General features: G+C 47.5%; 3 protein-coding genes across 11 annotated transcripts in view; all 3 read right to left on the bottom strand.

Moving 5' to 3' along the window:
• LOC121164484 (MRN complex-interacting protein-like) overlaps nt 1–24607 on the bottom strand; it is an 813414-nt gene that overhangs the window by 580434 nt on the left and 208373 nt on the right. The window lies entirely within an intron of this gene.
• LOC121164431 (heterogeneous nuclear ribonucleoprotein H) lies at nt 4676–13285 on the bottom strand. 9 transcript variants are annotated; one of them, XM_040992561.1, is made up of 14 exons: nt 13250–13285; nt 12737–12865; nt 11581–11736; nt 11231–11374; nt 9589–9727; nt 8465–8643; nt 8312–8383; nt 8122–8255; nt 7860–7995; nt 7463–7522; nt 7311–7370; nt 6498–6590; nt 5991–6040; nt 4676–5415 (listed from the first exon to the last, which is right to left on the bottom strand). In XM_040992561.1, the coding sequence occupies exons 2-13, from the start codon at nt 12831–12833 to the stop codon at nt 5991–5993; spliced, it is 1320 nt and encodes a 439-aa protein (XP_040848495.1). In that variant the 5' UTR covers nt 12834–12865; nt 13250–13285; the 3' UTR covers nt 4676–5415. The 9 variants fall into 9 exon arrangements, with proteins under 9 accessions (XP_040848495.1, XP_040848486.1, XP_040848517.1 ...); XM_040992552.1 differs by having other exon boundaries at nt 7281–7370; XM_040992583.1 differs by lacking the exon at nt 7463–7522 and having other exon boundaries at nt 7281–7370.
• LOC121164584 (protein chibby homolog 3-like) overlaps nt 15010–24607 on the bottom strand; it is a 46760-nt gene continuing 37162 nt past the window's right edge. The window contains exon 3 of the mRNA XM_040992726.1: nt 15010–15159. Within this exon, the coding sequence (XP_040848660.1) occupies nt 15010–15159 (150 nt within the window). The remainder of the gene's footprint in view (nt 15160–24607) is intronic.

The raw sequence follows: 24607 nt of genomic DNA on the forward strand, positions 1-24607 counted from the left end.
AGTCCATCAAGGGTAAAGGCCCTGGACAGAAGGGCAGGCACTGTGGAACATCAGGCTGAGCTGCCTCAGTGTGCCTGGTTCAAGCCCTGGCTCCTCGGCTCCAATCCTGCTTCCTACTGCTGCACACACACAGGCAGCAGTGATGGCTGCAGTACTTGGTCCCCTGCCACCTACATGGAAGGCTCCTGGCTTTCAGGGAATGAATCTGCAAAGAAAAAACAAGCCCAGCACTTGCCATCCAGCTCCCTTGCTGGTGACCTGGGAAATGTCCTACACCCAGCGTGGAGGCTCCTAGCTTTTGTTCAGTACAGCTCCAGCTATTCTGGCCATGTGGAGAGTGAACAGCAAATAGCATGAATGTCTGTAAATCTGATCTGCCTTTCCAGTAAAATAAATCTTAAAAGAAAAAAAAAGGGGGGGGGACATGTCCTTTACAATTAACCCTAAACATGTTCAAAACATTGTTAGCCAACTTCATCTGACACAAACCTATTTCATCAATCACCATCAAATAAGAGATACAATGGCTATGTATTCCTGCACTATGGTACATGGGGAGCTTCCTGTAGAAAACCCATTTTTAATTTCAAAGGCATTGTGGAATGCTATGTGGCTAGAGGAGGACCCCAGCGTGTGCTCACACTTGCTTCCACTGTAGGGGCAGGTAACCTACAGCATCCTGATGGAATGACAGTGACCCCTGCATCTTTCTTTCTTGGCTGGTGCCTGCCGTCTGTCCAGGGCCCTGCCCTCAGTGCTTCTGACCCAACCAGGGATCAGTGCGGTTAACATCTGTGCTATGCTCTCAGCGGAGTGCATTTATTCCCAAACCTGTTCTATGGTTCGGTAATAGCAAGGTTAGGGCCTAGAACTTGGGGCCATCCACTAGTTCACTTCCTAAACGGCCACAATAGCTGCGGCTGACCCAAGCCTAAACTGTAAGAGGCCCCAAGCAGTGGAGCTGCTTTCCTGGTGCATTAGTAGGCAGTGGATCAGCCAAAACTGCCACCAGGCTTCTACACTATGTCTGCCTAGCTCCCAAATCCGATAAACTGGGAGTTTTTAAGCCCTAGCAGCTGAACACATTGCAGCAAAATGGCCCTCTTTCCTTCCACCAAACAGCTGTCAGCAACAGGACAATCCAGCTGCACTTTGCAGGTGTGACTCCCCAGGCAAGCCACTCCACTATACACTTGAGCTTTCACCTAACGCCTCTTGTCATCAACCTCCTACTGCTGTTCCTGGCACCCATGAAGTGCCCAGTAAAGCCAATCAACATTAGGTACTTGGCTCAGTGTCGATGTAACTTCTCAGAATCTAAAACATGCGTAGACTACCCTGGTGGCACACCACTCAACCTGAGAAGGTGTCATCTTAAGGTAGTGCTTCCCAAACACTCATAACCAGGGCAGGGAGAAGCCACATCCTGGAGCATCTTCCTGGAAGGCACACGTACATGGGAGACCCAGACAGAGGTCTAGGCTCCTGGCCTTGGCCTGGCCCAACACTTGCCGTTTGGGTGCTCAGAGATGGGAAATCTGCTCCTCCAATAAAAAACAAAAATGCAGACTGTCAACTAAGGCCAGATTTTAAACAAGCTCTAGGTAAAAATGCTGGTTCTTGCGTTTTACTGGGCTCCAACATCCTGACAACAACCCAGAGTTCTGCTTTCATTTTAGACTTGATCCCACATCGTACCTCTACCTAGAGTCTTCAGGGCCTGGCGCAATAACGTAATGGTTAAGGTCCTTGCCTTGAACGCACCAGGATTCCACATGGGTGCTGGTTCTAATCCCGGCAGCTCCACTTCCCATCCAACTCCCTGCTTGTGGCCTGGGAAAGCAGTTGAGGACAGCCCAAGGCCTTGGGACCCTGCACCCACGTGGGAGACCTAGAAAGAAGTTCCTGGTTCCTGGCTTCGGATTGGCACAGCACTGGCTGGCTGTTGTGGTCGCAGCCACTTGGGGAGTGAATCATCAGACAGAAGATCTTCCTCTTTGTCTCTCCTCCTCCCTGTATATCTGCCTTTCCAATAAAATAAATCTTAAAAAAGGAATCTTCATACTTGATCCATTTCCAACAGGACATCCCCAAGTGTAGTACAGGACAGAGGTGTCCTAAGTCTTAGCAACACATCCCAATTCCTGATCAGATTTCAGAGGCAGCATGAAGCTTGGAAACACTGCTCTAGCACCCTCCCCGATCCAGTCCAGACCTTGGTTGAGCTGCAGCCAGTCCTCACTCACTTTCCAGGTGTACAAACACTGGATGAAGAACCAATTCTGCCCATCCAACTACCTTAAGAAAAATCTCACCACAGGTCAAATTTTGTTTAGGGGGAGAGTGGAGCAGGCAGACAGGAGGAGGCTTGTATCCCAACCCTGAAGACTCCTAGATCCTCACCAAGGACTATAGTGCGAGCTCCGAGGACTACATCCCAACCACCAAGGAGAGCGCGGGGAATAGGAGTGCCTTCGGAGGCCGAGAACTCTGAGGTCACCCACCTCCATTTGGATCTCCCACATGGGATGGAAGAAGCCCATACCCCGCTTTGCAGGATCCAAGGTCATCGGAACCACAACCAGGAGCACTGAGCAGTCCACAGAACCAAACAGTAAACTTGCTTCAGGACTAGGGAGAGGAGCTTTCTCTGGTTCTTGCCTGGTGCCGACCTTGGGTCCCCACTCTCTCTCAGTGACCATCAGGATCACTCCAGAAACCCCTCAAAGTAAACTAGCAAACAAACAAAAAACCTAGAATAGAAACAGCACATGTGATCATCAGGGAGAGGAGGCAAAGCCGACAGGGACATGTGCGCTCCCCTGCTGGATAACTACTTCAATTGGAAAGAGTCGGCATGGGGGCAGACCAGACTAGGCGGGGCTGTTAACACCTGCGGGCCTCATGTGAGCTACATCAGGGAAAGGCCAGGTTGGGCTGTTCCCACTGGTGCAAGCAAAAATTAGTGGGCGAGGGCTGGTTGGGCTTTGCTGCAGCAGAGGCTGGCACTGAGAGCTAATTCTGTCAAGTCAAATGCCAGACCCACCTGGAGAGTGCATAATCTGGGAGTGGCCTAGTAGGGAGATAGTGGGGACCTCCCTCTTGGGTTACCACTCACTGGACAGCACAAAAACCAGGACAGGGGTAGGGGTGGTTAGACAGAAAGGCACCTGCCAGGTGTATGGGCTGGGTAATAGGGCTGGTTGGGTTGAACTAGGGTTCAATGCTCATTGACATGTGCGAGAGCTAAGTGGGATGTGGGACAGACTGAACAAGTCTGCGGTACATAAGTGACAAGCATGGGAACCAGGGTAGAGCTCATAGGGAGTTACCCCGACTAGGCTGCAGCTCCAACTGGTTTGCATGAGGACCAAGTATGAAGTGGGCAGGATCGAGCTGGACTACAACACCCGTTGGTTCATGAGGAAGACAGGGCTGGAAAGAGAACAGACCCAGCAATCGCAATGACCAGCATGTGCGTAAGCTGATTGGTGTGACAGCGTTCAAGTCTGAACTAGCAAACTCCTCAAGAATCAGGTCTGGGATCACCTCAGGTGAAGTTTCTTTGGAGATCCCTCCAACTGAACTGCTGCTCTTGGAACCCCAACCATCAAGAGACTGTCAGCCAGTGGACTCTGAATAGGTTTCATTGCGATTGGAACTGCAAGATTGGCAGCAACCCAGAACTGATGAACTATCAAAACTGCTTGAGCAGGACCCTCAGAGTGTGCCTCCTGTTGGGGATCTGGGATGGGTGGGAGGTTGGGTGGGACTTTTCCCTTTGTTACTCCCCTAACCCCAGATACAGGGGAAAATATTAGTGTGGAGACAATGGCATTACCCACTTTCACCCTGTAGCTCTTGACCCTTTTGTACCCATTAACTAAGATTATTAAAAAATAATTAAGAGGGCCCAGCGCGGTGGCACAAGTGGTTAAAGGTCCTCTCCTTGCACGCCCGGGATCCCATATGGGCGCCGGTTCTAATCCCGGCAGCCCCGCTTCCCTTCCAGCTCCCTGCCTGTGGCCTGGGAAAGCAGTCGAGGACAGCCCAAAGCTTTGGGAACCTGCGCCCGCGTGGGAGACCCGGAAGAGGCTCCTGGCTTCGGATCCGCATAGTATCGACCCGTTGCGCTCACTTGGGGAGTGAATCATGGGCCGGAAGATCTTCCTCTCTGTCTCTCCTCTCTGTATATCCGCCTTTCCAATAAAAAAATAATAAAAATAAATCTTTATAAAAAAAATAATTAAGAAATTGTAGCATGATCCTGCCTAAGCAGTGTCACTGGACTTCCAGCCTCATGACCTATCTCACAATTGTTCAGACTTATCACCTAAGGAGTTATGTAGGTAATGCTTCCAAAGCTCCTTATACAGCTCAACATAAAGCCAGCTCAATTTCTAGCCAACAGCCTGTGGGCATGCCTGGCACACCTAAAAGCCTCTTCTTGAACGTGCAGGCCATGGAACAGAGGAACTGGCCATCAACCCTGGCTTGGCTCAAGTGCTGAGCCAGCTACAGGCAGTCAGGGAACAGACCACCCTTCCACACGCCAGTTACCTGGGGTTGCACTGGAAGAAGTCGGAAGCACCTATAGCTCAGCCTCCGCTGCAGAGCCTCTGCCACAGCCCCACACAGAGGAGAGCACCAACAAACAGCCCACTGAAGCACAATGTGCAGTTTTTTTAAGGAAGATTTATTTGACAAGTTTCACTTGGCGCAATACACCTAAAAGGAAATCACAATACAATGAAAAATTTAAATCAAGGCCTCAGAACTTCAAACACCAAGACCAAAACCCTAAAGTACTGGTATTGCGTCTCAAATTTTTGGTTAACTTAGAAAAGCTTAAAACTTACGTGCCTTACAGGTTATTAAATGAAACTAGAATTAACAAACATGCCAAATGTTTCACTTTTTATTGTAGACACAGCTCCTAGTTTTACAAAAAAAGCATGTCCTTCAACATGCATCCAATGTCTGATGTAATATGGTATAAGAGCAACATTTAACATAATTCAACTGCTTTAACCTAAATACATTTACTGCTGAAGTACACCCTACAATATAACTAACTTGAGAAAAGCTGAAAGTTACTTTAACAGTTACATAGCTAGCTTAGCTGTTACATTCCAGATGACTCATGTTCAAAAATAGTGAACCTTGTCTTCAAAACAATCTTGATTTCCACTTACAAAATAAGCATAATTCACAAGCTAGTGTTGCAGAAACTGTTAAACTGAAGTTGTATTTTTCCTTTTAAAAAAGCTGACCAAGAGTTAGTGGTCAGGATCAATTACATTCCCCATCCACCACTCATACTGGACATGCCAGACATCCCTCCCATTCCGTTCACGCCCACGGATGCACGGCTTCCACTACTGTAGTAGCTGCTGTTCACTGTTCCTTGGCTACCTGCAAAGAGAGCAATTTGGCAAGTTAGGAGAACTGTAAGGCAATCAGTCAAATAAAATATTGCATTCCAAGAAAAAGTGTAAAAGGTATACGAGTGTAAATGGCTGCTGTCCAGTAGGGGAATCCAGACTCCAAACAAGTCTCTTTGTTTAACCCCTTTTCTCTGCAGTACCAACTTGCCAGATTCTTGTGCTACCATTTACATGGATTCTTCAGGATCGACATGGAGAATTAAGTTTAAAGGAAAACTAGTGTTTTTCAAAAATTGCAACATTACTTGACGATGTTTGAAAGCTAAACAAGGCATTTTTTTTAAAAAAAATTTTTACATAAACATTCACCTGGTGACCATTGAATGGTATGTATGAAGAGGGAGCACAGGGGAAGTCTTGCTTTTCCTACTCATGGTGGGCAGGAAGTGAGACAACAAAGTTGGACTAATGGCAACTCACTGTGCCCAAAATGGCAGCCTCCATGGAGTTAAGTCAGAGCCATTGACTGCTATGGGAGGTATCATTACAACATTAGGATTTGCTACTGGGAATTTAAATTATATTTTTTGAGAAAATATTTACCTATGCAATGTTTGATTGAAAATCACTGGAGTTTTCCTGTAAAACTTGGTCTGCAAAAGGATTTTGTAGGGTAAGACTATAATACCAAAATCACCATTCTTTAGACCAATTGAAAAGTAATTAATAAATAAAACCAATTTCTAGGTTAACTAGTAAATACGGTCTTGAACCCAACCACCATGCTACTATTTAAAATTCTTCCTCCATCAAAAATTGATTTAATGCTAACAAAATGACAAAAAAAGTCAACAACTTCAATAAACGGAGGCAGATGTTTTCTGGCTCGACAGTAATCCAAAGTTGCAATGACTAGTGTTTAACTCACATAGTATTTCCCCCTCCCAATGATAAGCTTAATTTTCAGAAACAATCATTAATTGTTACCAATAAAATTAAAAGCATTTTATGAATAACACCCAAATTTCACCAAAAAGGAGCCTGCACTTTCCCAACTAAAGAAACCTGCCTAAGACTTTTTCTAAGAATGTAACAAGAAACCAGGCTTACCGTAGCCACTCATGCTGCTCTGGCCACCATAGCCCCCTCCGTAACCTCCACTCAGCTGCTGGCTGGCCGGGCCACCATAACTGGACTGGTTTGCTGTTAATTTGAGAGAACGTTAGAACCTCATTCCTTACGCATGATTTTCTATTATCTATGATTCCAGTCTTGCTCTTACTGATCACTCTGCTTCCATCTATCACCTATAACCAAGCTCCATTTTCATTCTTGAGACAGTCAAGTATTTATAAAACTAAAATGACTAACATTAATACACATCAGCAGGACTAAATCCACAATTCTCAAGTAGAGGCATTTTGTGAAGATCTTATGAAAACTGATAAACTGGATTTAGCTAGGTTTCTCCCTCAGATTACTATTACCTAAGGTATATCATACATATTTATCACTGAACACCTAATTATGTGCAACAAATTAAGTTATTTAATCATATTCTGACCAAGTATTCAGATTTAAATATTTAACATTTATACAATATTTGTATTTGGATTTAGATATTTAACTAGTCTCATTCTTTGGTCCCCTCCCCCATAATACTTAAACCTAATTTGAATTATACAGCCTAAGCAGTGTTAATTCATCAGCATTTAAGTACTAATTAATTAAGCCAAACACAAATTCCATTCAATCAATAAACTGCATTCTTGGCTAAAGTAAAGTGTTAAGCAAACATTATTATGCGAAATTCATAATATAGATTAACTAAACTTACAATTGACTTATACAGATATAAATGTTTTGGTTTTTAAAAAAACTAACGATATTTACACAAGCCCATGCCTCCCATCATTTGGCTACCATAAGCACCACCGCTTGCTCCTGCTGTAGAATTCAAGAAGAGTTCTACATATCTGTGTTCTGAAATGAGAGAAAAGGCATACAAGGTTAGCTTTAAAAAAGGACACTAAAGTGATATTTACACAAACCCATGCCTCCTAGCATTTGGCTACCGTATGCACCACCGCTTGCTCCCGCTGTAGAATTCAAGAAGAGTTCTACATATCTGTGTTCTGAAATGACAAAGAACAAAAGTTTGAAAATTTTGTTGGCAAAAGAAAAATCGGCTTTTTAAAACAAGTACATCTGAATTGCCAAACACTTTTTGGTAAAAACCTCTAGCAATTGTTTTATCTTAGGCAGATTTATATCGGAACAAGTTTCAAAAATTAGCCTTTAATTGCCAATAATGTAAATGCTTCATGTGTGACAAACTTCACAGTATTAAAAACCCACCACCCTTGAACACATTTGTTGAACTATCCATTAAATTTCTCATTTTTATTACTCCTTCTAAGTAAATGCTTATCTCACAGCCATGTTAGAGCTGCATATTTAAGACACACTTACGCATATTTGCTTTGTCTTTCGACATAGCTGCCACAGCATCCTCATGAGTTGCAAACTCAACATCTGCTTCACCAGTTACTCTGCCATCAGGACCAATTTCAATGTGTACTCTCACAGGGTTGAGGGGTGAGAAAAACTAAAAGGAAAAATATTTCCAATAATCAATTTGCTAATGTAACCAATAAAACCTTAAGTTTAAAATAGTGTTGCCTTAGTCCCATATTTTTATACTACACAATCCTTTAGTTCATCTTACACTTACATTATAAATGTCATTCTCAGTTGCTCTGTAAGGCAATCCCCGCATATGCACACAGTGCCCTGTGGTGCTCTGGAATGTGGAGCCACCATCCCCATATCTGTGGTCAGACATTCCTGAAAAACAGTAATTGAGGTCTTGATGGACAAGAGTGTAAACACCCTGCAGCTCAGAAATTCAATTCTTACCTTACCTCTTCCAAATCTATCTGACCCAAATCCATAGCCATCATTATAGCCATTGTAATCATCATAGCCTCCATACCCTGAAAGACAAGTAAAGTGCCATCAGTCAGGGAGAACACAAGTCCACCACCACCCAGCTCCATGGGCCTCACAGCACATACCTCCGCCGTAAGCACCGCGTCTCATCCGCTCAAACCCAGCCCCTCTGCCAAGGCTGTTATAACCTCTGCCAGCCCCAGGCCTGTCATAGGGGCCTGGCCGCTGCATGGCCATGAGCTTCCGAGGGGGATCATAGTGTGTTCTAACTTCAGCACGACTGCTCTTAAAGATTTCAATATACCTACAGCATTGTCCATGGGGGAGGGGAAGGGGAGAAGAAAACATTAGCTCATTTCATACAGATTTATTTAATTATACAAAAAACAAAACAGTATAATCTAGTCATAGCCATGAAACTGACCAGTAATTAAAGCCAGATTTCTTACGTATGCATAGGCAATGACCAGAAATTCACTCATTATTTAACATAAAATTTATAGAAAAACAAACCCACTCCCCTGAGGCAGAGCTCAACCTTAAGGGTAGAGAGGAGTGCTGTAAATCAATGTTTATCGGAGGGAAAGAATTCCACTCAACTTTCAACATTTCAAATCGCACATCCATTGGCAGCATGTATAGCAAGTGGGCTAAAAAGCCAGCCTCCACCAACAGTCTAGCCCACACTACACATTTCTTTTTGCCAATCAATACCCCAGCCTATGCTTTTAGTAGGAATCAGCATAGGTAAGCGCATGCTTCAATGAAAAATAGTCACAAGCAAAGAGAATAAAACCTTTTGTGACAATTTCTTGAAAGCTATGCTTATTAATGTATGCAGAATATTTATACAGCAAGAAAAGTTTGTTGCATTTCAACTTTAAAAACAAGATCAGAAATTATCACATTTTCTTATGGTAATATTAATTTACTAGATGGGTGTTATTACAGCTTAAGTCAGGTTTGCATCACATTGTTTAAAGCCATAGTCTCTCAACTCCATTTAGCAGGGCCAAGTCACAAAATTTTAAATTAGACCAATTTCACAGGGGAGAATTTTAAAGCCTAATGTTTAGATTTTTTAGATTTAATGCAATACAGGAATCTGATGTACAAAGTTTGAGAATTTTAGTAAATATCAATTCATGGAGACTATAAAATAGATCAATTTCCTTTTAAGCAGAGAGAATATGGATTTAAGTGTTTACCATAAGAAAAGTGACATATCCAACCAACCATCCATCCCCACCTGTGCCCTATTCTTTCCTTGTGTTTCTTTAGAGCCTTTTCAGCTATTTCCTGTGAAGCAAACTGCACGAAGGCCTCCCCCGTACTCCTCCCCTGGAAGTCCACCGGCAATGTTATCCCATTTGGCACGATTTCCAACCCTTCAACCCAAGGACAAATAACCCCAGTAGGGGGGCAATATTAACATCACAAGCCCAGAAATGATTTGTTCTTATAGCTTTAAATAAACCAGAATTTAACTTTAGGCGAACGGCATGTTTTCAACAAGTACTTTTTAAAATATGCATTGCAATAATATGAAGTTCCATGATTACAAAGTATAAATTCTTAACACAACCCATGGCACAATGTTACAAAAGAAACAAAAACAAAACAAAACAAAAAAAAAACTTGCTGACCATAGGATGCATTAAGAACTCCAACAATTAACTAAGCATTCAATGTTGAGAATTATATAAGAACTTAATAAAGTTTCAAGCATTAAACAACAACAGTTTTTAGTAAATTCAAAAGACATCTTTTACCTCAGTTTCTAAGTTCAATGTTTTAAGTTATTGGAACTTCAAAGTTTAAAAATTGTACACATTTAAAAAACATTTCATATAAAACTTGAATCATTACTTAAGTTATGTAATTGACAAACACACAATCTAAACTTTCAACAAAACAACTGATCTACGCAGCACAGTCATGCACTCTTAGGATCTAAGCAGTATGATCACTTCTGGAAAATCCGTCTATGAAAAATCCTTTCCGTGGATACATTCCCAAGCTTACAAAAAGGATTTAAAGCACTTTCCTAGAAGATATGAAATTATGTTCATATTTAACGTTGACAGATAGCATTCAATTTTCACCAATTTAGATAAAACAAAACAGACTTGATTTCAAGTTCTCAAAATATCAGGACTTGACACATTCTAATAATCAAAATTTCAACACATACTCCACTAAACCATGAAAGGATTTCTTTTTAAAAATTCCAGTTTACCATATCAATATTAATAACAGCATTTAAAACAATCTAGCATTCTACTAAACATGCAATCCTAACCAGGTCTTCAGCATAAAAACATTCAAATACTTTAGGCCCAAAACAAAAAACACTGTATTTCAGCTACTGAGATTGCAGGCATTTAATCTACTCTCACCTACAGTTTATTAACAGGTTGGTCAAACCAAATTGCTTTCTAACAATCTTCTGCATAGAGAATCAGACCTTTCGAAGCATTTGTGGTTCTAGTATCCACATTGTCTCTTAAATCAAAGACCTGCAACTAATTATCATCTAACTCACACTCATCTACTGTTAAGATATCTTACCTTTCCCTTTAAGTACTTTGCTGAACAGCAAAATGTGAGGAAAACAGGTTCAGCTGTTGAGGACAACCCTCGAACATCTACCATGAACTACAGCTACAAGACAATTCACCCAAGCAGAGTTAGCATTGGGAAGTACTTAATTTCCACCTTTAAGATGGGCTTAAACTATTTGAAGGTCTCCAGGAAGAAAAGTTACTCATCAGCTTATACTTCAACTTATTTCATCAGTGTATCTACACTACTCAACTTAGGTCTAGGTTAAGTCATATTACAAGAAGCTAACCAAAACTCACTGCCCAGCAACAAACAGGACTACATACCTGAGAAGAACTGAACAATTTCCTCCTTGCTACATCCAAAAGGGAGTCCTCTAAGCCGTACAAAGCCATCATTGGCCGTGTCGGGACTATTTGGACCAGTATGCTTCAACACCCAATCCATTTCAACGTTGTTTGACTTGAATACTGAAAGAGGTGCTTAGAATTAGTCACTTTTGGAAAGCCAGAAAACAAATTCCAGACTTCCTGGGTGTTTAGATAAGCTAGGAAGAGCCGCCATACACTCCCTTAGAAGACCATTTCCATGCGGTCAAATACCTAAAATTCAGAACAAGGTAAGACCTCCAAGTTTAATATCTTATTTACTTTTACTAGGGCAACATGAATCAAACCTTCAACATATCTGTGTCCCATAGTTTCTCTGTCTTTTTTCAGGGCCAATTTGACTTCATCTTCTGATTCAAGTTCAACAAAAGCCTCGCCACTGGGTCTGCCTTCTCTGGTGTAGATGAATCGAATACCTTGAGTCCCATTTTGAATTTTGCAGTCTGAAAAGAAAACAACCGTTAATACAGAATTTAAAACCTAAAACTACCTCTGGGCGATATACATGAAATTTCTAGTCTTACTACCACTAACCTCAAGCAGACGCAAATACAATTATCAACACACTACCAACTCCTGGGTCTCTCATTGCTTGAACGACATTCCAATCGAGCACAGCAACGCAAAGCACTTCACTAGTTTAGCATGTAAGTGCTCATTTCTCATGATTTTTAAATCATGCCGAAGGTCTCAGAACATTGAACAAACCTGAACTTAGAGTTCATGGCTCTTTGAACATACACTGGAGTTTCGACCTGGGACATTTGTTGCTTTTACCTCTCATCAGTAGCTACCACGACAATTTCTCATTCAAATCCAATACTCACCCGAAAAGGGCTCAATGTTATCAACTTAAAATGATCCAGGTAGAGCAGCTGAACCCAAACCCAGTCTTCCCCCCTGCAAGGTGGCTTCCAGCGAACTCGGCTCTTGTTTTACGGGTCGATTTCCGCAACCAACACTCAGTTCAGATTGCCAATACTACAAGTCTTTCCAAAAGTCTGTTAAATTTCTTCCAAACACAACTTCATCAGTCTAATCCCACACTAATAATGGGAACAAGGACAATCTAGCATTAAGTATTCCAGAAACCGACACATGCAAGAAAAATAAAAAAGCTACAGCAATAAGAAAACCTTCCTGGGCTTCAGGGTCAACTCCATCAGGAGGACTTCGATGACCAAGTCCGTATTAGGATGACCGAAATTAGCATGTTTCATCTCGAACTTTCCGGCGCGGAACGCCTTCCCACAGGAGTACCACGACCAGACACCATCGCTAGCACACTGCAAACGACCGATTCCCGCAGCGGCCACCTCCCGAGCAGAGGGCGGACTTACTGCTGCAGGGCGCGGGGCCGGGCGCCCCCGAGGCTGCGGCTGTGCGTGCCGCGCTGGGGGCGCCCGGCCCCGCCCGCCCGCACAGCCCGCGCCGCGCACTCACCGGAGAAGAACCGCTGCACCTCGTCGGCCGAGCAGGACCAGGGTAGGCCGCGCACCTTCACCACGAAGCCCTCGCCGCCCTCGGTGCCCAACATCATCGTCTCCTCGCGGATGCCGGCGTGCACGCAGCCTGCAAGGCGGGAGCAGCGGCTCAGCGCCCCGGGCGGGGCCTCCGGCGGCCCGCACACCGCCCGCCGGCCGGGGGGCCCCGCAAGGCCCCGTGCCCCGCGCGGGGGCCCGAGCCGCGGGGACCTGGCGGGCCGCCAGCTGCAGCCGAGGAAATGGCGGCGGCCGCTTCCGCTCCGCCTCCTCCGACATCTCACACAATAGAGCGGCTGCGGCCCGCAGGCCCCGGCGACGCGAGCCCGCGAAGGCCGGCCGGCCGCGGCACCGGAGGCGGCCCGGGGCTGCACCCCGCTCCCCAGGGCTCGCCAGAGGCCCAGGAAACAGCACCGGGCGCAAAAAGCCGCATCCTCGGGGCTGGCGAGCCGGGGAGCCACAGAGCCGAACTCACCCACACAAGACCTCGGCGTGGAGAAGAAATGGCCAGCGAGCGCCTGCGCAACCTAAATAAAGCCCGGGCAGCACCTTCTGCGCATGCCTCTGGCTAGTCCACACCGCCCCTTTGCGTCACACGGCCGTCCAGCGCATGCGTAAAGCCATGCGTGGCCCCGCCTCTGGCTGGCCAATTGTCTCACGCATGCGTTCTGAGCTGGGGCGCCCTTCCTTAATTCCAGTTATTTTTCAGGCGCCTGCGCTTTCCCGCGCATCCGAACCGAGCCTCGGCGGTTTGCAACTTTTGTCTCGTGCGCATGCGCCTTCCTTCAAACGGTTCTCGCCTTAGGCGCCCAAGTGGGGGAGGGGCATGGCGGCCCGGCTCAGCTCCCCCCGGGGCGACACGGTCGTCCCAGGCTCCACCATAGCGCCCCGCTGCCCCGTCCCCCGAGTCTAGACTCGAGCGGCCTGCCGCTCTCCTCGGGCGGGCGGGAGCTGCGCGGCTCCAGGCGGGGCTCGCCGGGGCGCCGGAGGCCGGCGGAGCCTGCCTTTACCTGCCGCCGTGAGGCCTGGCCCGGCACGCGCCGACTCCCGCCGCCCTGCTCGCAGTCAGGTGCCCGGTTTGGGCCTGATGAGCTCGCCTTTGCGAGCCCTTTGTGCCCGGCGGCGGGTCAGCGGACCCTGACCCGACTGTGGCACGCACGAGGGGTCGCGGAGGCTCGTGGGGCGCGCCTGAGCCCACGTTCCGGGCCCAGGGCTGCGCGCTCAGCTGGCTCCTCCCGAGTGTGTGACGCGTGCCACAACATCCCAGAACTCCGACGTCTAGGCTGGCTGCTCTCTGCAACCCATACCCAGGGCACCCCCGGCAACGACAAATGGATAATAAGGCAGTGTGAGGCAAACTTGCCGGTGGAGGCCACCACGATAAAATGAAGGCTAGGATAGAATCAAGATGGCAGAAATTCAGCGGGGCCCAGTGCTATGACCTAGCGGCTGAAGTTCTCGCTTTGAACATCATATGGGAGCCGGTTCTAATCCCAACAGTCCCACTTCCCATCCAGCTCCCTGCTTGGGGGCTGGGAAAGCAGTCGAGGACGGCCCAAGGCCTTTGGGATCCTGCACCCGTGTGCGAGACCCAGAAGAAGCTCCTGGCTCCTGGCTTCTGATTCCACCTCCGCGAAAACAGGGAAATGTTAGACAACATAGGTCTAATGGTGGTGTGGTAGAGCATTGTTAACCTTTGCCAGTGTCGAGCCAGAGCCATCTGCCATGCCGCAAAAAGGACCCCAGGAGCGGTTAATATGGAAAAGAATAGGAAGTTCCCTAATCTGCAGATTTAAATAATAGACCAAAGAGAGGTGCTTCCTCCCAGGCAGCGGATCAGGAATTAACAGACTGAGGAAAGGAACCTGCTAGAACGAACAAACTGTATATTAAAAGTCTCATAATGTTAATAAAGCTCGGCTATCTGACCATCAGTCGGAAGTCCACGCGTCTTGTAGGCTTCGTGCGGGACAGCGATGGTAAGTATATCTGCGTGCAGTTCTCAACGCGGGAAAGACCTAAGCAGAGAGGCACAAAGGGGTCGGTTCCTGAGGGAAAGGAGGTGACGGGAGCGCTTGCGGTAACACGGCAGTGTGTGGCCGCCACGGTTCCGCTTTCCAAACTCTGTATGCTCACGCCCTCCTAGACGCTCAAATCGGAAAAAGAAGAATCCAAAATGACTGCTAGCGGGATGGGATACAGGGCGGGCACGGCTGGCTCCCTCGAGAGCAGGGATTACGAGTACGGGTGGGGAGCGGACGGGCCGTTACGGCCTGTCTGAGCGGTGACCGCGGTGCCTGCACGGCCCCAGTGCGGGGGCCCGAGCAGCCGCCGACCCCGGCGAATGCAGCCTCCCGCGGTGGAGACAAAGGCGCCCAGCCGCCCCTGCCGGGGAGGTGGAGCCCGTGGCCGGCCGCGCGGAGAGGCGGTCCTGGCCTGCCCCCTTCTGGTCACCGAGCGCCTTGCTCTGGCCGCACGCGGATCCCGGGGTGGGAGAGCGCCCGGCTGCTCGGGCCGCCCAGCTCGGGGAGGACCCCAGCTCGGGGAGGACCCTGGCTGCACGGGCCGCCCAGCTCGCGGAGGGGCCCCCGGCTGCTCTAGCGCTCCTCAGGTCTCCAAGCAGCGCACTGCGGTAAGAGCCTTCAGGCAAACGTTCAAAGAGCCTGCATGGCTAAGTTCCTCATAGCTAAAGATTATTGAATTAGGATAAAAGTAACCGTGTTAACTATTTCCTGAAGTGTATTTTTTAGATCTGTTTGACAAACTGAATCAGTATATCCCCAGTGCTTGTTCCCTACTTAAAATATCAGCCACTCCTGTGACTGGGCAGGAGCCAGAGCTGGGAGCATCTTACCGGGCCAAACTCATGGGTAAGCAGGGATCCAGCCCCATGAGCTGCTTGTGCTGCCTCCTGACCTCTGGCCTCTCGGGTAGCCAGACAGAGCAGAACTGAACCCAGACACTCACCCACCAGACAGACCAAATGCCTAAACCACAGCACCAGCATGCACAGCGGAACTTTTTTTTTTTTCAAGATTTACTTTTTTTTTTTTTAAGATTTATTTCTTTTTATTGCAAAGTCAGATATACAGAGAGGAGGAGAGACAGAGAAGAAGATCTTCCAGCTGATGATTCACTCCCCATATGAGCGCAACCCAGTGCTGTGCATATCAGAAGCCACGAGCCAGGAACCTCTTTCAGGTCTCCCATGCCAGTGCAGGGTCCCAAGGATTTGGGCTGTCCTCAACTGCTTTCCCAGGCCACAGGCAGGGAGCTGGATGGGAAGTGGATCTGCTGGGATTAGAACTGGCATCCATAAGGGATCCCCCTGTGTGTAATCAAGGACTTTAGCTGCTAGGCCACGGAGCCAGGCCCAAGATTACTTTATTTTTATTGGAAAGACAGATATACAGAGAAGAGGAGAGACAGAAAGCTCTTCCATCCGCTGATTCACTCCCCAGATGGTCACAATGGCTGGAGCTGAGCCAACCGAAGCCGCGAGTCTGAAGCCTCTTCCACGGTGAAACTTTTCCCTCTTCTCCCATGGAAACTGTGTACCCCCAGAATCTGACTCCTCAGGCCCCTGGAAACCTCCCAGCTTTTTCTCATCTTTTTTTTTCTCATTTTTTTAATGATATTTTTGACAATCTTTACATAGTTAATTAGGGTAAAAAGGTTCAAGGGCTACAGGAAAGTGGGTAAGACTATTATTTCCATATTGTTTCCTTCATGTATCTGAGGTAAAGGGAATACTGAGGGAGAAGCCCCACCCAGTCTCCCAGTTTCCCACCCATCCCCAGTTACTGATGTGGGGCATGCTCTGAGATTCTTGCTCAAGTGATTTTGATAGTTCAACAGTTATGAATTGCTGCCAGTCTTGCCACTCCAAGCACGATGAGGTCATTGAAGAATCTACTGATTGACATAGACCATCATAGAGTCTCCGTTTGCCCAGTATTTCGCTGCCCACGTAGCTGAGGTGGTTGATTGACTTGTTCTGTCATCTACCTTTTCTTGGTTAGGGTTCTGAGTTCAGCATTTCGATTTCGATACCAAAGAAACTTTAAGGTATTCCCAGACCCGATTCTTGTATGTACTAGCAAGTACAGGGCCCAACACAGTCCATCGCCCTGATCAGCTGGTGGTTGCAGTTGCTGGGTTGGTTCTGTTTCCAGCCCCGACTTCCACTGGAACCAATGGGTGTTGCAGTCCAGCCTGGTTCTGCCCAGCACATACTCGGCCCTCCCATAAACCAGTGGGAGCTGCAGCCTAGTCAGAGCGACCCACAATAACCTCCACCAGGCCCACCTGCTACCCTGGTTTGCCAGTATGTGTAGCAGACTAGTCCAGTCTGTCCCACATGCCCCTTGGCTCTCGTACATGTCAATGGGTTTTGAAGCTTGGTTCCATCTAACCAACTCCACTATGCAGCCCACACAGATGCTGTTGGGTGTCTCTCTGTCTAGCCACCCCAGCCCCTGTCCTGGTTTTCGAGCCCTCCCAAGAGGGATGAGCCCACTATTTCCCTCCCAGGCCTCTCCCACTCCCAGATTATGCACTCTCCAGTTATTTCTGTGGTTTGACTTGACAGAATTAGCCCCCAGTGCCAGCTTCTGCCAGCTGATGCTGCGGCTAAGCCCAAACAACCCTCACCCACTCTAATTTTGTTTGCACTAGTAGGAATAATCAGTCCAGCCTGGCTTTTCCCTGATCTACTCCACATGAGGCACACAGGTGTTGTAGCCCTGCCTAGTCTGGTCTGCCCCCATCCCAGCCCACACTCACCTGCGGGAGTAGCTGTCCAGCAAAGGAACCCTGCCTTATTCCCCTGTCGGCTCTGCCCCCTCCCTTCCTTGTTCTCATGCTTGCTGGTTGGGCGCTGTGGTCACATCTGGTACAGGCAACCTCACCTTGGCATTCCTTGGCACTGGTTTTTGTCTTGACCGAACCTGGCCCAACCCAACTCTGTTCTGGTGCTTGGATTTGCCAGTGGATGACATGAACTGGTTCAGCCTGGTCTGCCCCCAACCCATGCCAAACGTATGCCAGTGGGAAACTTTCCGTGGCCTGTTCTGGGTTGTTTCCTATCATGCTTCTTGCACTTACTTGCAGGGATTGTATCCTGCCAGAGAAGTTGCCCAGGCTCCTCCATCAGAACCTCTCCCAGTGCCAGATTTTGCACATACCAGTAGGTCTGTGAGCCAGCCCTACTCAGTCCACCTCCTGTCCTAGCAGGAACAGTAGCTTTTCCTGACTGGCCTTCAACCCAAACTTGTTGTTGCTGTTGGATGTTTCAGCCCAGTCACGGCTCATCCATACCCCCTTTCAGCTCACACATGGCTCAGTAGAGGTTGAGTCCTAGCCTAGTCTGTTCCACATCTACCCTGGTCCTCCAGAGCACCAGATGGTGTTGGGGTCTAGCCAGGCTTGGTGCTTTCAGTCCCAGTCCACACTTGTGCCAGGGGAGACTACAACCGTTTCCTGATCAGAACACAGCCCAGATTCCAGGCCATGCGCCCCTTGGTGGGAACCTCAAACCAGTTAGGGTGTCCCCTTAGTTCCCAACCGCGCCTGTTGCCAGCCATAAATCGCTTGTATTCCAGTGGTTGCTCTGACTAAGCTTGGCGCAGCCCCTCACCTATCCTGGCCCCTGCCTTATATACTGTGTCTTAGCCTCTCTGGCTCACGCAGACCAGTAGGGTCAAGAGCCTAGCTGGCAGGACCTGTGCTCCATCCTGGTTTCTAGTTTTGTTTGTGGGCTAAGGTTTGCTCAGTCCTGCCCAGTACACCCCGTTCCATTACCAATGCACACATTAGCCAGCCATTGGAGCTACTTTCCCAGCTTGTCTGACCCCCAGGGCTGGACCACATGTTCACCAGCGGGAGCTATGACCTACCAGGGGAGTTTCCCAAGTTCCTCCACTTGATCCACTCCCAGACCCAGTTCTCATACATGCCAGTGGGTTTTAGGCCAGTGCCCAGTGCAGTCTGGCCTTCCATTTGGCCTTGTATGAGCTGGTGATTGTTGCAGCCCAGCCCATCCCACACCCTATTCAGGATGTACATTCGGGTGCTGCTGCCTTGACCAGTCCAGACTGTAATTAATTCCTTTACCTGTGAGTGATGGCAGGCTCCTGGGTCACACCTGACTTAGTCCATCACCACCCCAACTCTTGAACTAACCAGTGGGACTAGATTTTCTACAAGGTTTGGCCCACATATCCCCCACAGAATCTACCCCCAGAAATGCTTCTCTTGTGTGCTGGTTAATGTCATGGCCCTGCCTGATGTGACCAGTCTCTTTATCTAACACTCTCAGGTACTAGGATCTGACCATGCTAGACACGCCCCGAGCCTTAGCTTTTGCATGGACTGGTGTTCAGTGGTCAGCATTATTCAGTGATTATAAGTTGTTAAGGGCCCGGCAGCGTGGCCTAGCGGCTAAAGTCCTTGCCTTGAATGCACCAAAATCCCATATAGGCACCAGTTCTAATCCCGGCAGCTCCACTTCCCATCCAGCTCCCTGCTTGCGGCCTGGGGAAGCAGTGGAGGACGGCCCAAAGCCTTGGGACCCTGCTCCTGTGTGGGAGACCTGGAGAAAGTTCCTGGCTCCTGGCTTTGGATCGGCACATCACCGGCAGTTGTGCTCATTTGGGGAGTGAGCCATTGGATGGGAGATCTTCCTCTCGATCTCTCCTCTTCTCTATTTATCTGACTTTGTAATAAAAATAAATAAATCTTAAAAAAAATAAGTTCTTCAAAGGAAGAGTTACTGTCATTGGGAATCTTTAGGATTGATTCACATCCCAGAAGCACAGTGGGTTCAACCTGGAACTACCTAAATAGTGATTCAAAGAACCAAAACATCAGAGCTCCCGGCCGGGCAGCCAGCAGGTGGAGCCTGGTGTCAAATGGCATGCTGGCCACCCAGGGACAGCTCACCACGTGCATGCAGTGACTGGAGTCAGGGATCTGAGCATGAAGACGTCCTGGCCTGAGACCCCCCCAGCAGCCAGCAGGCTGCCGAAAGTTCCAGCCCCCAGGCCCAAGGTTGCACCCCTCCCCAATCCCATCCCCCACCTAATGATGGTGGCGGGTGGGCCCTGTGCCCGCCCAGGCCCCAGAGACGCCCGGGCCTGAGACACCCCCCCCTCAAGCAGCCAGTAGCTATTTCTCATCTTTGACTGTATGTATGTTCTAGATTCCTGACAGAATATTTGTTTTTTTCAGCTTGTTTCACTTAGCAGAATGTCCTCAGAATTCATCCAGATTGTGTAGTATGCGTCAGAACTTCATTTTTGAGACTGATATCCTATCATGTAAATATTATGCTTTGCTTCACTTTTATCTGTTTTCATCTTCTTTCTTTTCTTAAACTGTATGTATTTAAAAGGCAGAGTTATGAAGAGAAAGGGACAGAGTAACAGAGATCTTCCATCTACTGGTTTACTGCAACCAGGGCTGGGCTAGACCTAAGTCAGGAAACTGGAATGCCATCCGTGTTTCCCATATGGGAGGCAGGGACCCAAGAACTTGGGCCACTTTCTTGTGCCTTCTCAGGGACATTATCAGGGAGCAAGATGGGAAATAGAACAACTGGGACTTAAACCAGCTCCCATATGGAATGCTGGCACTTTATCTACTGCACCACAAAGTTAGCCCCTATATCCATCCATCTTTCAGCATTGTTAATATTGCTGTTTTTAACCTTTGTGGGCAAGTATCTGTTGAATCCTTTCCTTCCACTCTTTGAGGTATGCTCCTAGGAACAGAATTTAAGAGCATTCTGTGCTGAACTTTTGGAGATCCAGTCAAGCTGCCTCAGTGACTACACTCTTACCTCTCTACCATCAGTGCATGAGGAATCCACATTCTTGCCAACATCCACCCACACTTTTTCAAAAATTTACTTTAGTTTTGATGATGTTCACATAGTTAAGAAGATTGAATGCCCTTGTGGATCAGGGTGAGGAGGAATGGGTAAAAGTAGATAAAACAACTGCCTCCAATCTCCATTTTTCTTCTTGTATCTGGGAAAAGTGGAGAGAGCAGAGGAGAGGGCTGCTCCCAGCAGTGCAACCAGATCAGTAGCCGGCCATGGGGAACAGCCACCTGATGTCATCCCAGGATTCCCAATGTGGAGCATGTTCCCAGGATATTGCTCAAGTAGTTTTTTGTGTGTGTGTGTTTAATTGTGTTTTAATGATTTATTTATTTCTTATTGGAAAGTCAGATAAACAGAGAGGAGGAGAGAGAGAAAGGAAGCTCTTCTGTCCGATGATTCACTCTCCAAGTGACCACAACAGCCAGAGCTGAGCTGATCCAAAGCCAGGAGCCTAGAGCCTCTTCCAGGTCTCCCACATGGGTACAGGGTCCCAAGGCTTTGGGCTGTCCTCGACTGCTTTTCCAGGCTGCAAGTAGGGAGCTGGATGGGAAGTGGAGCATCCAGGATAGAACCAGCACACATATGGGTTCCTGGCACATTCAAGGTGAGGATTTTAGCTGCTAGGCTACCGCACTGAGCCACTTAAGTAGTTTTGATACTTCTGAGATGCTGTTGACGTCATTGCTCCAAGTTCTGAGATTCCATTAATGTCACGGCTCCGATGTTGAGGAAATCCTTCCAAGGTCCATTGCCTGATAGAGTCCACCTTAGAGTGTCCACTCAGCAAGAACTCACTGTCAAAGCTTGACCTGAGGCTGACAAATTTGCTCTGCCCTCCAAGGTGCTGGATGTCCTCTACAGGCCTCAGTGAACTGGTTGCCATGTCCAGAGGCCAAAACAAATCAATCAACTACCCCAGCCATGTGTTGGCAGTGAAAAACTGGGCAAACGGAGACTCTAAGGTGGACTGTGTTAATCAGTGGATGCTGTAGCAACTTCATTGTGCTTGGAATGGCAAGATTGGCAGCAATTTATAACTGTTGAACTATCAAAACCACTTGAGCAGTGCCCTCAGAGCACATTCTACATCAAGGAGCCTGGGATGGGTGGGGGGGCTGGGGGGGCTTCTCCCTTTATCTCCCCCTTTACCCCAGATACAGGAAAAACAATGTGGAAACAATAGTCTTACCCACTTGCCTGTAGCTCTTGAACCTTTGTGCCCTAATTAACTATGTAAAGATTGTCAAAAATAAATTTAAAAAATAGGAAAAAAAGATTTATTTTATTTTTAAATTTTCATTGGAAAGTCAGAGGCAGAGCAGTTTCAGTCAAGCCTTGGGATACCTACAGCATCCAGGTGCCAGTAGTGGTCCTAGATGCTCCACTTTTTTTTTTTTAAGGTTTATTTTCATTTTTATTGGAAAGTCAGATATACAGAGAAGAGGAGAGGCAGATTCACTTTCTGTTTGATTTCACTTCTGTTGATTCACTTTCCACGCGGCCTCAACAGCCAGTGCTGTGCTGATCTGAAGCCAGGAGTCTGGAGCCTCTTCTAGGTCTCCCACATAGGTGCAGGGTCTCAAGACTTTGAGGCATCCTCAACTGCTTTCCCAGGTCACAAGGAAGCGGGGCCACCTGGAATAGAACCGGTGCCCATATGGGATCCCTGTTTGTGCAAGATGAGGACTTTACTGCTAGGCCACCGTGCCAGGCCTGCTGCTGTACTTCTTTCTGACTCAGTTTCCTGCTAACGTGGCTGTGAAGGCAGCAGCTGATGGCCCGAGTGCTTGGGTCTTTGACCCCCACGAGGGATTCCTGGTTAGAGTTCACTCATGCCAGGCTGTTGAGGGTGTTTGGAGTAAAACAGCAAATGCAAGATCTGTCTCCCTCTGTTGGTTTGCCTTCCAAATAAATAAATCATTTTTTAAAGATTCACTTATTTTTATTGGAAAATCAGATATACAGAGAGGAGGAGAAACAGAGAGGAAGATCTTTCATCCGAAGATTCACTCCCCAAGTGGCTGTAACAGAGTCCAGATCCTCTTTCAGGTCTCCCATGCAGGTGCAGGGTCCCAAGGCTTTGGGCCATCCTTGACTGCTTCCCCAGGACACAAGCAGGGAGCTGGGTGGGAAGTTGGGCTGCCCGAATTAGAACTAGAACCCATATGGGATCCCAGCTCATGCAAGGTAAGGACTTTAGCCATAAAGCTACCACACCAGGCCCTAAATAAAATCTTTTTAAACATTTAAAATAAAATGTTTTCAAAAGGAGGGAAAGAAGCCTGCTTTTTCCTGTAATCATTGAAAACATTAAATTAGTAACTGAAAATCTTCCCCCCCACACAAAGGATTGCCGAGTCTAGATGGTTTTATGCATAGGCAATCGTACCCAGATTCAAGAAACAGAACATTCCTCCCAAGAGAGAACAAATTCTCCCTGAGAACAGAACAAGAGGATCTTCCTCAGGTGATGTGCAGTGTAATCTTAATAGCAAAACCAGGCAAGTGCTACATGAAAATCACAGTCCAGGCTCAACAGGAAGACAGAGGCAAGCTGAAATAGAAATCAGTAACAGAAATGTAAATATATGGAGTAAGCAGTTAGCAGTTAAGATACTGGTTAAGGGGCCAATATGATACCTTAAACCAATATCCCATGTGGGTGCTGGTTCAAGTCCTGCTTGCTCCACTTATGATCCAGCTCCCTTCTAAGGTGTCTGGAAAAGTAGCAGAATGTGGCTCAATTGCTTGGGCACCTACACCCACGTGGGAGACCTGGAAGGGGTTCCTGGCTCCTGACTTCAATCTGGCCCAGCTCCAGATGTTTCAGTTATTTGAGACTGAACCAATAACTAGTAGATGCAAGCAAGCTCTTCGCACAGCATCCTCCCTCCCCCACTGCTGTCTCTCGCTTGCTCTCTAAAACTCTACCTCTAAATTAAACACAAGTTTTTAAAAGTTTTTTAAATTTAATTTGTGATAATGATAACATAGTTGAGAGGGATGCATGTTCATACGGGCCTCTGATGAGAATGGGAGGATTGTGGTGTGAAAGAAGGTGATGAGATAAATGTTTCAGTTCCCCCCCCCCCCACTTCTCCTGGGTGCCCTGGTGGGGTGGGTTGCAGGGGTGGATTATTCCTTGCTGTCAGACTATATCAGGACCTGGAGGTGGAGATGATCATTTGCTGTCACCCTAGATACCTCATTGTGGGGAATAATGTTCTAAGGTTGTCGCTTGAGTAGTCCTGATATTTCTGAGATGTTGTCAATATCATTACACCAAGGCTGAGAAAATCTTTCTAGCGTCTATTGTCTGACCAGGTCTATTTTGGTGTATCCACAGATCTAGACATTGGCTACAAAGCCTGGCCCAGGAGAGTTGTTTAATCTGTCTACTATCCACCTTTGATGTATTTGACATACACTCTTAGCTTAGATGAGCTGGCTCTCATGTCTTTTATGTGCATCTGGGTATGTTCTCTATTGCATGGGTGTCAACAACTAAGGAGGCCCAGTCCTCACATGCACACTGGCAGGTGCAGCAGCCCAGCACCTGTTTCCTTGTGTGCTAGCATATACTGTGGCATAGGCCAGTCTATCCCACATCCCTCCCAGCTCTCATGTACACCCATGAGTGCTGCAAGCTAGCTCAGTCCAGCCTTTTCCCAAACCTAGCCCACATATGTTTATTGATGGGTGCTACCACCTTGTCCAGCCCTGGCTCTCATCCCACAGTTCCCCTACCCATCCCAGGTCATGGACATACCAGTGGGTGTTATGGCCTAGCCTGACATGGCCCATCTCCCATCCCAGCTGTTACTGGTGGGTGCAGTAGCTTGGCCCAGCCCAGCCCATACCCAGACCCAGCTCTAGTGTGCACCAGAGGGTGCTGTGGCCCAGCAGAAGGATCCACAAATATTTTCTGCTAGGCCTGCTCCCATCCCC

This window comes from Ochotona curzoniae, unplaced genomic scaffold (genome assembly GCF_017591425.1).
Source record: "Ochotona curzoniae isolate NIBS_2020 unplaced genomic scaffold, NIBS_Ocur_1.0 contig_1031, whole genome shotgun sequence".
In the NCBI taxonomy this organism is placed as follows: Eukaryota; Metazoa; Chordata; class Mammalia; order Lagomorpha; family Ochotonidae; genus Ochotona; species Ochotona curzoniae.